At 33.4% G+C, this 15,319-nt stretch overlaps 2 protein-coding genes across 2 annotated transcripts; one reads left to right on the top strand and one right to left on the bottom strand.

Annotated features, from left to right (window-relative positions):
- Positions 1 to 1,399: 1,399 nt before the first annotated feature.
- On the bottom strand, positions 1,400 to 8,869 carry LOC115237484. The gene is made up of 10 exons (XM_029810557.1): positions 8,772 to 8,869; positions 5,406 to 5,587; positions 5,218 to 5,299; positions 4,458 to 4,867; positions 3,854 to 4,007; positions 3,492 to 3,683; positions 2,900 to 3,177; positions 2,352 to 2,645; positions 2,004 to 2,036; positions 1,400 to 1,835 (listed from the first exon to the last, which is right to left on the bottom strand). The coding sequence occupies exons 3-10, from the start codon at positions 5,291 to 5,293 to the stop codon at positions 1,695 to 1,697; spliced, it is 1,578 nt and encodes a 525-aa protein (XP_029666417.1). The 5' UTR covers positions 5,294 to 5,299; positions 5,406 to 5,587; positions 8,772 to 8,869; the 3' UTR covers positions 1,400 to 1,694.
- On the top strand, positions 6,916 to 14,791 carry LOC115237480 (odorant receptor coreceptor). Its single transcript, XM_029810552.1, has 9 exons — positions 6,916 to 7,290; positions 7,762 to 7,899; positions 8,088 to 8,471; positions 8,768 to 9,022; positions 9,354 to 9,610; positions 12,089 to 12,188; positions 12,366 to 12,470; positions 12,671 to 12,826; positions 12,947 to 14,791. Exons 2-9 carry the CDS (start codon positions 7,762 to 7,764, stop codon positions 12,995 to 12,997), a joined length of 1,446 nt encoding a protein of 481 aa, XP_029666412.1. The 5' UTR covers positions 6,916 to 7,290; the 3' UTR covers positions 12,998 to 14,791.
- The last annotated feature ends 528 nt before the right edge of the window (positions 14,792 to 15,319 follow it).

Raw genomic sequence — 15,319 nt, 5'->3', positions numbered from 1 at the left:
TATATATATATATAAATGTTGTATGTTATACTCTGTAGCTAAAAAGATACAAACGGAAACACTATATTGCAAACCGCTGCATATTCTAATGACAATATGGAGGACGAAGGAACCGACGCACTTGCAAATTTGCATTCGCCCGTTGTAACGCAACAGTAACAATTTCGCAATCTCAGTCTTGTTTACCAGCGAAACGCGGCGATTGCTATTGCATTTAATATAATTCCGCGATTTTAGAAACTTTATGAAATTGTACGTTTATGTAACGTGAAAATCCTCGACCGGTGAGCGCGCACATGTTTTGGTCGCTCTTGATGCACAAGCGCCGTCTTCTTCTCGCTCTAATAAACAAAATCTAAAACTTTCTTCTCAAAGGATCGATCCACATGCGCCTTTAAACACATTACATATACGTTTTCGAGACAGTAGAAAAAATATTCTGCGCTCACACGGAGAATAATATGCGAATCAGATATTGAAACAATATATGTAGATTGCGATAAGAAAATCTTCGGTGTACGTTTATGCGAAATGTTTTGCACAATTTTATTTTATTGTCTAATCAATTATTTATAGTTATATTATAAGGTTTATAAGATTGCTTCCCGGTAAGATCAAGTGACGCGCAATTCTGATTAGCGACAAGTGCAGAGTCCTTGTTTCTGTGCGTAATGCAAAAAAAAAAAAACTTTATTGTCATAATCGCTAGTCAGCAAAGATGATGATCGCGATTTTGTCTCGATTTTTCTCTATACCATATTCACTTCCGAGTGCATAGAACTACTATGCTGACTAATCGCGGTCAGCGCCCAATGCCCTCGTCTTACTTTCTTTCGCGAGTATAATCGGCTCGTGTTGTTGCTACGTCGTTGTTGCACCAGCGTAAAATTACGCGAACGGCGGCGACCGTCATAATCGAAGGAATTTGCGTGTGTATAAAAGTGCCGGTTGCAATCGCGCGATTTTGAAATTGACCGAAATGAGCAAAAAGTTGCAGCGAGTAAACGCACGTGGTAAACGCTGCCGCTGTTACATCAGAGTCAGAGAGCCTTGTCTTCGTGAACTGACGCGTTTACTTTTCTATTTAATTAAATTCGATCAAATTTTGATGTATCACAAATTTTCCTTGTGTTCTCGCGAATTTAAAATTAATTTTTTTCTTAAAGAGAACGTTGGGATCACTTTCCTAACTTTCTAACTTATATTGAAATAAGTTTGCAACTCGTAAATTAAACGTTCGCCGAAATAAAGTTGCTGAGAAATTCAACGAAGAATATAAAGTTTCATTGTCTGTTTGTGCTAAGTAAAGTTAATTGCTCCGTTATTTAAATATGAGTCGACAGAAATCGGATGCTTTGTATAAATGAAAAATACAATATAAATCAATCAGTGTGCAATGCTGATGCAATCAGAATAACAATGCTTATATACTGCATTAAGGTTTATTTACGAATTTGGTAAAAAATATAATATCGTGATCACATAACATTATAATTTTCCCGAACGCGCATATTCTCTCTCATAATCAATATATTCCTTTCTCTCTCCTGCTATTTCTTTTATAAAAAAAAAAAGATCATCAAAATTTTCAATTGGCATTCTTGATAGAGAGAGATCGGCGTTTTCTTGCATATAAATATAGAGAAAAGTAGTAAGGAGAAATAGAAATAAAAATTATATCTCGTTGAAGAAGCCTAAACGGCCATGGCGACGACCGAGGCCGCGACACTGACAAGCGCTGTAGCGAGGCCACATTGCATTGTCTTGGACGAAGTCGAACTTCTGGCTTGTTTCTCTTTCTCGATAATTGTTGTCTTTACGGTGCTTACAGTATCCTAAGAAAAAGGCATAAAACATTCGTATTCATGTTCGGGAATAAGGAGGTTGTCAAATTAAATTTTTAAAAAAATTTTTGTAAAAATACAATAATTCTTTCTTTCGATGGCAATTTTTATTACGAATGATCTTCATCAATAAAGAATTAAGAATAAAATTAAACTTACTTTAATGTCAATATCAGTCAATTTACTCGTTTCCTGCACAGAGATATAAGATGATATAGTAATTAATGTTAAAGTGATATTTAAATATTTATTTTTTACAAATAAATATTATCAATTATGATAATTAATAATTTAATTAAATAGCTATTATAGAATAGCTATATATATAAACTCAGTATTATTTATATTTATATTTTCAATACGTATTATTCTACGAGAAAACAAGTTATATACGAGCGTTATAAGTTCCATCAAACAAAAACGTCAATATCAAACTTGTGATATTTAATAGTTTTTACTTAATAAACATTATCATTATTTATTGATGACAATCTCAGTTTGCCTTACCAGTTTTTCAACGGCATCCTTGTCTCTGGCAACTCGTTTCCGCGCTGGCAATTCTTGCGAGAAAATCTCGATGGGCAGATGCGAGACGATCGGAATATCGCGCCTCTTTCTATTTGTGCATCCTGCACCGTGGAAATTGCTCGCGATCGCTTTTTTAATTATGATCGGAAGTTCCTCGATCGTTACTACTTCCCGAAGAATTTCATTATTCGGTCCTTGCGCGACGAACGGTACAGATTTTTTGTTCCCGGCACAGATTTGCATCATAACTAAGAGAGTATCTTTCGGAGAAGTCTGCATCGATCAGGAAAATAATAATTAATATATATGTGTGTCAGAGTTCTTATTGATATGTACGAATAAATATGTTCTTCTTTATTGTTTTATTTACGATATTTATATTAGTCTTGCATGTATAATATATCTAATGTAGATATTCTAGTAACTACTGAAATATAAAGGCAAACATATTATATTATGTGAAATTGTCCTAACAATAAGCCAGATTTAGAGATAAATTTATTAATATTCAATAAAACAAGGATTACTTCGCGTTGCATAAGATCGACAATGGCAGCTCCTTCGCTTCTCGGTACGACAGCGACTAACATGTAACCATTGTGGTTTGGAACAGACTTAAGTTTTTTGATAGTATTTTCGATTAAATTAGTTACAGTTGGTTTAATAGGAAACGATCTATGCAATGAAAAATCGTCCTCGGATGTAACACGGTTCCTACTCAACGATTCGAGCAGGGACTGGAAGATTGCCATTCTAATTTTGGAGAACACATCAAAAACGTCCCACGTACTGTCATAATTCATTGCTAAAATTAAAAAAATAAGTTTTTTTATAATTTTGTACTTTTCTTTATAAATTAAGCCAAAATTATAAAGTTTTATTTATTACTTAATGTTTTATGTTTAGAGCTATTGTTGGAATTATCGGAATTAATGTTTCGTTCAATTATTTAATTTTATCTCTTTTATACTTTCTTTTAATTTCAAAATTATATTTATACACAATGTATTAAAAAGCTCTTAATTTTTTATACAAATATTAACTATAATAATAAAATAATAAAACTTATGAGAAGATTTTTTATTTATTCGTTTCTTTGATTATTCTATCTTAACTCACCCTCTGTTTTAGGATCAGCTGTAATTAAAGAAGGAACAGATTTCGCTTCGTCGCTAAGATCGATGATTTGCAAAGCGTCGTTAAAGTCATGTTTGTTCTCCTGTAGTTCTAATTTTACATTGCTTTCGTTAGATACATCAAATTTGTATCTAGGAAAGAACGGGATGGAGAAGTTGCTACCGGAAACTGCGCCTATATAATTGATGGTACTCGTAAAATTAGTAATTGAGATAAAAGAAATGTAAACATTATATTATTTAAGATTTAATATTTAACATACATTCTCTAAAGTATATATTTTACGGATATACACTTTTTTGATAATAAATTTTTTTATTATTTGATAAACAAAACTCTTAAACCTGTTGTCATTCCTCTCGTTTGTCTCGCCCAGGATAACAATTCTCCGATATTCGAACGAAGAATACGCTCACAATCGCAATCTTTTTCTTTGTTTTCAGAAATCAATGCACCATCCAAGGGGGTACCATTAGTCTCTATCTTGTTATTGCATCTCTAATTAACGTAGTAATTATGCATAATATACAGACATTTATGCGTTCACATAAAAAGATTGAACGACATTAATTTTATACAATTTGAATCTCAGATTCAAATTACGAAATATGAATAAAAAAATTAATATCAATAATTCAGATTTCCCACGATACAAATATTAAAATTGTAAAAATTGAATTCTATAATTCTGTCAGATTCTTAAACACAACCTAAAAATGAATGCATCTTTTTAATTTGCTTGATTTGTGAGTTATTATATTTTTGAAATGCGAATTCTCTGCTCTCATTATAATTAATAGCATTTAAATATATTTTTACAAGAAATATTATAAATTTTGTTCTAATTATTGTAAAATGTAGAAAAAAGATGTAAAAAGAGAAATCTAATTATTTATGGTTTACTTTTTGTAATTATTTGGAAAATGGTTAATATGATTAAGGGGTTACTTGAAGAAATCCTTCTATCGCGAACGGTAGTCTGTTTTTGTAGTCTTTCCACGGATTTTCTTCCCCTTTTTCTTTCTCATTTCTCTCGTCAATCAAAAGCAGAATGACATTTCGCGAAATAATAGCAACATTAGTGTTTTCTTCAGAGGAATCAGACGCGTCATTTCTCATTGTCGATGCCGTGTTATTGATAAGTTTCATTCCGATTTCTCTACTCTCAGTTGTCGCTCTCTTGTCGCGTGTCTGATTATCCGCTATTCTCTCCGTCAGTTTTGCCGACACTTTCGCATCTACAGCTTGCAATATTCTGTCCGTACTTGTCACCTGTGTTTTGCTGTTCAACGCGGAGTCGACCCTTTGATAAGTGTCCAAAGACGGCGCCATGTCCCACGTGGGCGGCACAAGCGCTGCTGGTGAAGTATAACATAAATCATTAGTCGTACAAGTATGTAAATACAAGTATTTAATAACAGCGCATTTTTCTGAAAAAAAATGCATTTGAAAGATGCACATTACGCATTTGTATGACTATATTTATTACGTTACTATATTTTCTCGAAAAAAAAGGGAGAAAAAACATTCAGACATGCATAGAGATCTGCGTAGCGATCTGAAATAGTAAGTCTTGAAGAACAAAGCCGAGAGTTGACTGAATAATTTGTGTAATTAATGCACTTCGTATTTTCTTGTTCTCAATTATAATTACAAATGTGACTATTCAAACAAAGAAAAGATAAGAGCAAAGATTAATATCGGGTACCTGAACGATCCATCGTGAATCCAAGAGAACACGTCATCGCCGACCATAGCACCGCAAAGATACCGAGATAAAACATGGTCTTCTATTATATGAATCGAATTAATTTAACATTGTTATTAAGGCAATTTAGCGACAATTATATGAATTACTTTATCGCGTATGTAATTTAGAATGTACACACTACTCACCTCCGTGCAATCGATTTCTGACAAAATCTAAGAGAGCACAAAAAACGAAAGTTAATGTAATTTTTTGCTTTTAAATTCGTTGTTCGATCTCGGTAATTGCTATGTGAGAAGATATGTCCGCCTTGTTTTCTTCTCAAAAATACAACTAGTCCACGCTGTCGCTAATCAACAAAATCGGTTGCCTGAACAACCAAACAAATTATGATTTATTAATCAAAATATCCTATAATTTGCAAAATGTTTTTATTTATTACATAATTATCGCTAAATTCAGTTTTTTGAATTAATTTTTAAATATGTATTTTGATAATAATTCAAATCATTGGTTTATTGCGATGAATTCAAACGAAAAGACGAAATAATCTTTATATTTTGTATAACTAATTTAGATACGTTATGCGCGATATTTTTGTGTTAAACACTCGATATTGAGAATCTTGTAACCCCATTTTTTATGGAACAAGAATTTGTAATGAGTATAATTAACTGATCATCATATCGTCATATTAGGGTGAGGACTATCGTCCTAAATAATAAAGTATTCGTATACGACTTACGATCCATGCTCGTAAGTTGCGGCGCGACCCCCGTTTCAAGTCGATACGTGACATATTTAACTATTGAGACTTACATAGGTCAGGTGAACTACACTCAGCCGATTTATACTATTTGTTTTGCGTCATTCATTTCATATGCATCCGCACGTACGAATCATTTATCTTCATCGACTAACTCCGACTTACGTACATGATGACGGTACTCTAGTAAATTGCCATTCGCGTTTGCAAGGATTTATATGTAAATTTTTTTACACGAAATTTTATATCGTGTATATTAAAAAAAAAAAAATGATGATTTATCGGTTTATATTTTCTATGGAAAAAAATTGATTGCGTAATCTTGTCTATGATTAAAATTAAACTAGACGCACATGAGAAATATTATAAATATTGTTAAATAGATAAAGAAAAATAAATTGTCATCAAATTTTGTTTGCAAGATACGTTTGAGATGTGTATAAGAGTCGCTTAACAAAAATATACTAAAGAGGAAAATATCAATATATTTTCCCCCTCAGTAAATTGCATCAAAGGTAGGACGAGCAAGTTCAAAGATCTTGTGGTACGCACATGATGCATTTTTTATTTTAATGTTGATACAAGCATGGGATATTAACATCGTCATCTCTTTAAGTCGATATCAATATCAAATTTAAACTGGTGACAACTATTGGTAAAAAAAGAGTTAAGGAGATGAACACTGAAATTATTCCGGCAAAGTATCGTGAAATAATTTCAGATAAAATCGATGATACGACAATGTTTGATAAGCGGAAGTTTCACCAGTTGCTGCTCTAAGGCATCTTGGAACTTTTAGAATGTTTTTCTTCGTTAAAACTTTCTTTATGTTGAAAACTGCATGGAGCACACGACAGCGTGCGGTCTGAATTATTAAGAAGATTATAGACCCTTGTATACTGTTGGGGATGATGTAAGAAACGATGTAGCGCATGACGAAGCGGTCTGCTACCTAGTTACCAAGCCCCGATTGGTCCACGTTTGGTACCTACCCTGTTGGAAGGGGTTTCCTTTCGATAGGGTGGTGGCGGTAACAGTGGACAGGTCATAGGGGATTGGAAGAAGACGAAGAGAAACAGAGGATATCTACGCCTCGGCGGAAGAGACCACTGTTCGCAAACAACGAAGATCTATCGCAAAACGACGACTGATGGCAGGCCGGCTAGTTAGTTTGCTTTTCTTCGTTCTTCTCGTATATCTAGCACGATTGCTGCAACGTAATCGCGAGGCGTTGAAAGCCGCGTCGTAATTTACACGAAACCGACGAGTTCTTTCCTCGTGATTTTGGATACATCGAAGCTATCAAGGTAAGACTTAACGATGAAATAGATGATTTCCGGAAAAAATTAAAATTTTTAAAATGTTTTAAAAACACTTTAAAAATGAAATTTTAGAATATTTCTCAGTCAACTATTAGACGTTTGTATTTTCTATAGAGCAAAAATAATTATGTATAAATGTCTAAAGAATCGTCAAAGCATCAAAAAGCTTTCGCTAAATCTCGTAGATATTATATGGTTTCTTAGCAGAAATCTATTTAAAATATCGAGAAAACCTTCGCGAGATTCTTTAGAGTGTGTTTGCGATTAAACATTGAAAAAATGCAAATTAGCAACGTATGAATTTTACGCGGGAGAAAAGTCGCTTCTGGAAATTTCGTATGCATTACTTTATGTATATCTAGTGGCCTTGTGACAAATGATACAAGTATGCGTGTTAATGCAAACACTAGCTGTGGAGTTGCTAACGAATTGTAACAACAAACCGTTTGCTCGCAGATGATGAAAATGAAGCAGCAGCAGGGCCTTGTGGCCGATCTAATGCCCAACATAAGGGTCATGAAGATGTTTGGACATTTCGTATTCAATTATTATGACGACAATTCGTCCAAGTACTTGCATAAAATATATTGCTGCGTAAGTATATCATGTATTTCGCACGTTTCCGCATAAATATATTCACAAAGTTTCATTCTCGATCAAACCGAAATTATTGAGATATTTACAAGTTTAATTGATAATCATGGAAAGAAATATTATTTTTTTTTCGCCTTCAAATATTTGTGACTCATCCGAAAACATCCGGACATTACTATTCTTTCTAGGTGAATCTATTTCTATTGCTGTTGCAATTCGGTCTGTGCGCCGTGAATCTGATAATCGAGAGCGCCGATGTCGATGATCTCACGGCCAACACGATCACCCTCCTCTTCTTCACGCACAGCATCGTCAAGATCATTTACTTTGCCGTGAGGAGCAAATATTTCTACAAAACGTGGGGGATATGGAATAATCCAAATACCCATCCGCTCTTCGCTGAGAGCAATGCCAAATATCACGCAATCGCTTTGAAAAAGATGAGGCTGTTGCTCTTCTTAGTCGGCGCTACCACCGTGCTCAGCGCGATAGCATGGACTATTCTTACCTTCCTCGAGCATCCGATCAGAAAAATTGTAGATCCGGTCACGAACGAGACGACGATTATCGAGGTAATGTGATTCAGACTTATAGCAAATTATTTTCCAATTAAAAATTTAACAACCAATTCTAATGATAATGTTACTTTAGTTATCTATAATTTAATTTTATATATAATTAAAATATAAATCACATACAGTATAAAATAATTAAAATATTTTCAAATATATTTCTTTATTTTCTTTTTATATATATGACGCGTATGTTGTACGCCGTACACAACCATAAATCACGTATAAAAGTCGCGTTTTTTTATCTGATTTTATTCCATATATATAATAAAATTTAATTTTTCTTATATATGTAGTTACCAAAATTGTTGGTCCGTTCGTTCTATCCGTTCGATGCCAGTAGAGGGATAATGCACGTGTTGATGCTCGTATATCAATTCTATTGGGTGCTCTTCATGCTTATTAACGCCAATTCGTTGGATGTACTATTCTGCTCATGGTTACTATTTGCCTGCGAACAACTGCAACATCTGAAGCATATCATGAAACCACTCATGGAGTTGAGCGCAACTTTGGACACCGTAGTTCCTAATAGCAGTGAACTCTTCAAGGTATACCGAATTACTACAGAATTTCTATGAATTTCTTCTAGTATAACGTCTTATCTTAAACATAATCTAGATTGATGTACAAAGTCTAAAATTAATCTTTCGAGATTCAAATTATAATCTCAATCAATATAAATCAGTATAAAATTTCATTTTTCTCTTACTTAACGCATTTTGTGTGTAATAGACAATTTTTATTATTTAAATTATCTATAAAGGAATATAGAAAAAATAAATTAAACAACGCAATGGTTTAAAAGATTCGTATCTAAACCATGATTATATATCTTTCATCGAATTTTACATGCAAACAATTCTTTTTTTGTGCATACAGGCCGGTAGCGCGGATCATCTCCGCGAATCGGAGAATACTCAGTCTCAATTACCAGCACCTCCCCAAGGCGACAGCATGCTAGATCTCGATCTTCGTAACATATACAGCAATCGGCAGGATTTCACGGCGACCTTCCGGCCGACTGCCGGGATGACTTTCAACGGCGGTGTAGGACCGAACGGGTTAACGAAGAAGCAGGAGATGCTCGTGCGGAGTGCCATCAAGTATTGGGTGGAGAGACACAAGCATATTGTCAGGTGAGTCCGTTAATTTTGCTAGATTCGTTTGACAAGTCGTCAACTGTCAATCGATGCCAGAGTTTCTCGTGATGTACTTTAACGTATTATGTAATAAGAGGAGTAGCGGGGGATAAATCGCGTCAAGACTGTGCGAGATAAAAGATTTAGTATCGAATAGCGTGATGAGAGATGCAAAAGTCGCCCCCGTACTCTACTTACCTACTGAAGACATATAGTTAATTCATGCGAGTCCTCTACTCTATAAGTCAACGACGGATCATTTCTTTGAAAGTCATCTGCATCTTGCGTGAACTAGTGACCCAGAATCTTGTATAAATTGCACGTCTTCCCGGCATGTATAAAGTATTTAGTATATAGAGGCATCATATTGACTCCATAGAGACGTGCTAACTACCCCCTCAATTATTAAGAAGCGCATGCAACAAAGTTACCAAACGTGGCGCGATTAAATCGTAAATATTTTAATAGGTGCATAAGTATTACATAAATATTTTTAAAAATATATATTTATATTAAATATTAAATATTTGATATATATTAATTTTACGCTAATCTGATATCACCTTAATAAAATCAAAATTTTATAATTTTGATCGGAGAGTAGAAGAGTAATAAGAAAATAATATTAAATAAAAAATATTAAAAGATTATACTTTTTACTTTAACATATTAATGTAATTATTACAACAAAAGATTTACTCTTTTCAAGCTTTATAAAACTTTTAATATTTGTTTCGGTAATTTCATGGTATTTTAACAACACGTACATGTGCAAAATATTACCTACACAAATGATAAAGTTTATCAAATATGATATGAGAATGTTCGCAAGGCAGTTGCATTTCAATGTACAGTTAAGTTTTGTCAAAGTTAATTGAAAAATCGTGACATTCAACGCATCAAAGCCACTCGTTAAATTTTGCAATTTTGAAATCGAATAAAGCAATCTCTTTAATTAAACAAAAAATCAATATTAATTAGAAACGTCAACGCTGCACGTTTCTTAAGCATAAATAAAACGCAGTTCGAGTAGCAGTCTATTTTTAATGTTTTATATACGGTACCTGATAACTGATAATGTTGAATCGTCTCATATCATAATTTTACCGAAACAAAACCCTTATATTTTTCTTTTAAAGTATATCGTACTTTGTAAAATTCCGTGTATACGATATGCACGATCGGTGTAATACAAAATTGCTCCTCGAGAAACGGCGCGAACGGATATCGTGTTCCTGTGGGTTCGCGGGGGTGCCGGAGCCACTCGTCGGTTGGCGCAAGGGATGCGCGTGTTCCCACGGTGGTGAAGTATTTATTTCTAAGAAAGCGCGATATTGACCGCAACGGGGGTCGTGTGTTCTACAGACTGTGGGTTTCACGGGGGGATATTCGCGTTCGCCTCTCACGTTCACGTGTACGTGAATGCTCACACGTGGTTCACGTGCGCCACGCGCGATGTGATGACAGATTTTTGTCCACAAAAGCTGCGACCTTTCAGATAACGTTTCGCGCCCGTTTTATTGTATTGCGTATCGGACAAATCATTCTACTCTCGCATGACAGCGGGATTTAAATATGTCGATATAGATAAATTATATTATTTTTTTTTAACGCATCTTCGTTGATAAATTAATCTCGATTGACATAATTTCGATACTCTAAATATCGAGACGTGTCCCTCACACGTGCCTCAATTATCACGTGAGAGAGTTTATCTTTAATAAATCTCCTCTCTATTTTTTTATTTTAATATCAATTCTTTTATTATCAATAATCACAACATAATTCTAAAAAAAGTGGCAAATCAATCTCAAAATCATTATAAAAATTAATATTCAAACAATAAAGATTATTATTTAAACAATAGAGATTTGTGTCATCACCTTCGCATATCGGAAATAAAAGATATTGACCGCAACGGAGGTCATGTCCTATAGGTTAAACTAACAATAAGTGATCTAAGGAAATGAAAAATTTTTCTATTATGCATCGCATTGAATATTTATATAATTTAGAATTTCAAGAATTTCATAAGTTTTCACGCAAAGAATAATTTTTAAAAATATTGAACGTACTTGCGTACGTTTTACAGATTTGTCTTTTCACGATAGCGATGACCTCAGCATGACACGGTATAGACTATCGCATTTTCTTCAAGGTGTTTCGACATATCGATCATTCACTTACAGGGAACAGCGTTAACTTGGCGAACGGTCAGTGAAATAGGATATAATATCGTGGTGAAACGCGAAAGACATTTGTTCATCGTTGTTCAACTTAGTTCTAATCACTTAGTTTAGTATGAAAATCAAGAGTGGCGTGCCTATGGATGAAAGAGAACGGATATTATGAATAAATCTTTGATAAGCCGTTTGTTAATGGCTGTTAATGACGGCATGAGTTATTCGCAGATATCATCCGTTTAATAATCGATTAATTAACGTCTAATGATAATAATCATTATTTTACACATAGATTGGTCACCGCAGTCGGAGACGCGTATGGTTTCGCGCTTCTACTTCACATGCTGACGACGACCATTACTTTGACGTTACTCGCCTATCAAGCGACAAAGGTGAGCGTCGATGTCCGGTCATATTCTTTTTCAAGGTCCTCAACAAATTACATATCGATCGTATAAATTAGTAAAACAAGTAATGCAAAGTCGATGAGGTTAATGCGAACTCGAACATATTCTAACATATAAGAATTAAGAATTCATACTAATACGTTTGAGTTTTAAATGCTATAGGTGAACGGTATAAATGTTTACGCGGCCTCCACGATCGGCTATATACTCTACACGTTTGGCCAAGTCTTCTTGTTTTGCATATTTGGAAATCGCTTGATAGAAGAGGTACGTAAATAAAGAGATCTAATATTTTCTAAAATTTAAGAATAAAATTATATATATATATATATACTTCGAAAAAAATATAATATAAATTACAGAATAAAACGTAAAAAGAATTATATTTTTTAACATAATTTTTTAAAGAGATATATTGCTAAGATTCTAGAATTAATTTTCGCCAAGTAATTAAAATCTTTGCGCAGAGCACTTCGGTGATGGAAGCGGCTTATTCTTGCCACTGGTACGATGGATCGGAGGAAGCTAAGACCTTCGTGCAGATCGTGTGTCAACAGTGTCAGAAAGCTATGTCAATATCAGGAGCGAAATTCTTCACGGTGTCTCTAGATCTCTTTGCTTCGGTAAGATTAAAAATTTATATCTCTTAATTATTATTTTTTTTTTTTTCGTTTATTCCCTTTTATCGAAATTAGAACGAAACGTTTCTTCGAACTTTACAATTCTTTAATAAAATTCTACAGGTATTGGGAGCCGTAGTAACTTATTTCATGGTGTTGGTGCAATTGAAGTGAACAATTGGGTTTGTGCGTTCCAGATGCGGACGCAGTATCTCGTATTGCGCGCGGCTGTGCGAAATTATATTTTTTAAGATATTTACAAGAGACCAAATGTGGAGTATTCATATTCAAAAAGATTTCCGCAGGAAGAGTCCTGCGTTTTTACGGGCACATATAGTGAAATATTAAGTAAAAAATTCTAAGAGAAATTACACAAAAAATTATTTAAAATCATATAGAAGCAATATAACATAAATATCCCTTTTTATCATTAGACAAGTCAATGAAAAAATAAGTAGTTTTTCCGTTAAAATGTAAATTTTAACGCATAGCTCTCTATATTTTCTTCTTTGCATTTATCATGCATGCAATAAGTACAATAATGAAAAGGACGGTAACATAAGCATTTGTCGCGATTCATTTTCGTCTCATGTACAATTAATTTGTCGCAAGTTTCAATGCTGACGGGGAAGATATACGCTAATATTGTTTAAGATGTACTGTGACAGCTCGTATCGATATGTCGATAATAGGATCGACAATGGAATGATTGAGAAAGGTATAATAATAAATATACGCGAAAGAATTATAGTTTTTGTTTAGCATTATTTCGCGTTCTCGAGCATAATATATTTCAAAAATCGCGTCTGAAAGCATGTACATTAACAAGATAGTGAATAATGTGTAAATAGAATAATTATATTTAGTAATAAGACAGTAATCCGCTAAATCGTAATAGTAATATTAAAATTTAGCAATGGCACACGCTTTATTATATGCATGCAAGAAAAAGTAGCGTTTGTCTTGATACATTTAAATGCACGTCAATTTTTTTACTAATTATATTTCTTGCATTCAATATTAAAAATTAGATTACGCAAAAATATATATTATATAGATTTATATAGATAGCTCGACAAATTATTTATATAAATGTTGTTTTTTTATTATCTTGCAAATTTTACAGCTTAATTAATTCTTATATAAATTTTCTTTTTATTTGCTTTCTATCTCCTTCTAGAATATTTCTTAGTAACGATTAGATTTCAGATACATTTTAGGCTTTCTAGCACAGAAAATGCGTTTTGACACGTAATACGATTTATTAATCTCCATATTTATTGTCACTTAACCCTCCGAGGGAATAATCATTAAACAGCCCATCGATTTTATTTCTTATCACACATCTACTAGAAGATTAAAGTAAGAATTCGTCAATCAATGAGATACGTAGCAACGAATACATAGTCGCGAGTCAAATAAAAATCTTTGTCGCCTTGTAAGAGCGAAAAAAGGATTGGCCTTATGTCTCGATGAGATAAGAAAAGCGGCGATACACAATTGATGTGATACGTCAATTATTAAATATGGTACAATTATCAAATAATACTTAGGGACTTGGGAATCTAATAAATATATATAAATATATAAATATAGAAAGTAAGATATATAATATATATATTTTCATTATATATGCGTAACACCACACGTGTGGATGAATAAACGTATACCTAATGTACCTCGCTTTTTATATTTCATAATAATAATATATCTCGATGTTTCAAGTATAAGATAATATTTCCTCACAATATTTCGTCTAAGATGTCCAAAAGGATGTTTGCACCGTGCATGGCTGCTCATTCTGACCGTTATACTATAAATATAAATATATACCTTTCATCGATGCGGATATCGTTTTACGAGACGATGCAAGATATTTTTATGTTCTTTGTCGGGGATACAGCAAGAAATTCAATGTACATTGTTGAGAGAAGAAGAATAACGTAATATACTCTAAAGAAAAAAAAACGCAAATAGGCGAAGGCGTGTCTGACGATATCCGACCTCGATCTACTTTGATAATTTACCGTGTAATTAACGTATATGTATATTATATCGTGTAATCAAGTTTAACTGACGATAGTCACAGTATTATCAAATAGTTTTTCTCTATGTAAAGGTATATATGTACTATATTTATTTAATAAAATCTTGATATAAACGTTCATAATAAATTCCGAGGTGTTGGAGGAGAATTCAAATTCTTATATGCGGTCGAGAAAGTTTAGAAAATTACGTTTCCGTCGTAATAGTCTTATTGCAAAATATCGTCTTTCATGTTGAACCACAGCACCTGGTAAGAATTCGTTACGCAAGTGCTGCTCCGTTATAAAACGCATTCGTAGAAAATAATAGTTATAGAAGGAAACACATATTCGTTATGTTATAGTAACATCGCGAAACGCTTGTCTCAGGAAATTCAATAAATTAGTGAGAACCGCGGGTTTCTCCTTATTCGATTCGATTGTTGCTTTCGAAGAACACAATTCTTCTTCC

Source organism: Formica exsecta, unplaced genomic scaffold (assembly GCF_003651465.1).
Source record: "Formica exsecta isolate Colony F162 unplaced genomic scaffold, ASM365146v1 scaffold295, whole genome shotgun sequence".
Classification (NCBI taxonomy): Eukaryota; Metazoa; Arthropoda; class Insecta; order Hymenoptera; family Formicidae; genus Formica; species Formica exsecta.
Note: the sequence above shows the minus strand (reverse complement) of the source record. Positions and strands in the feature narration are given on the sequence as shown.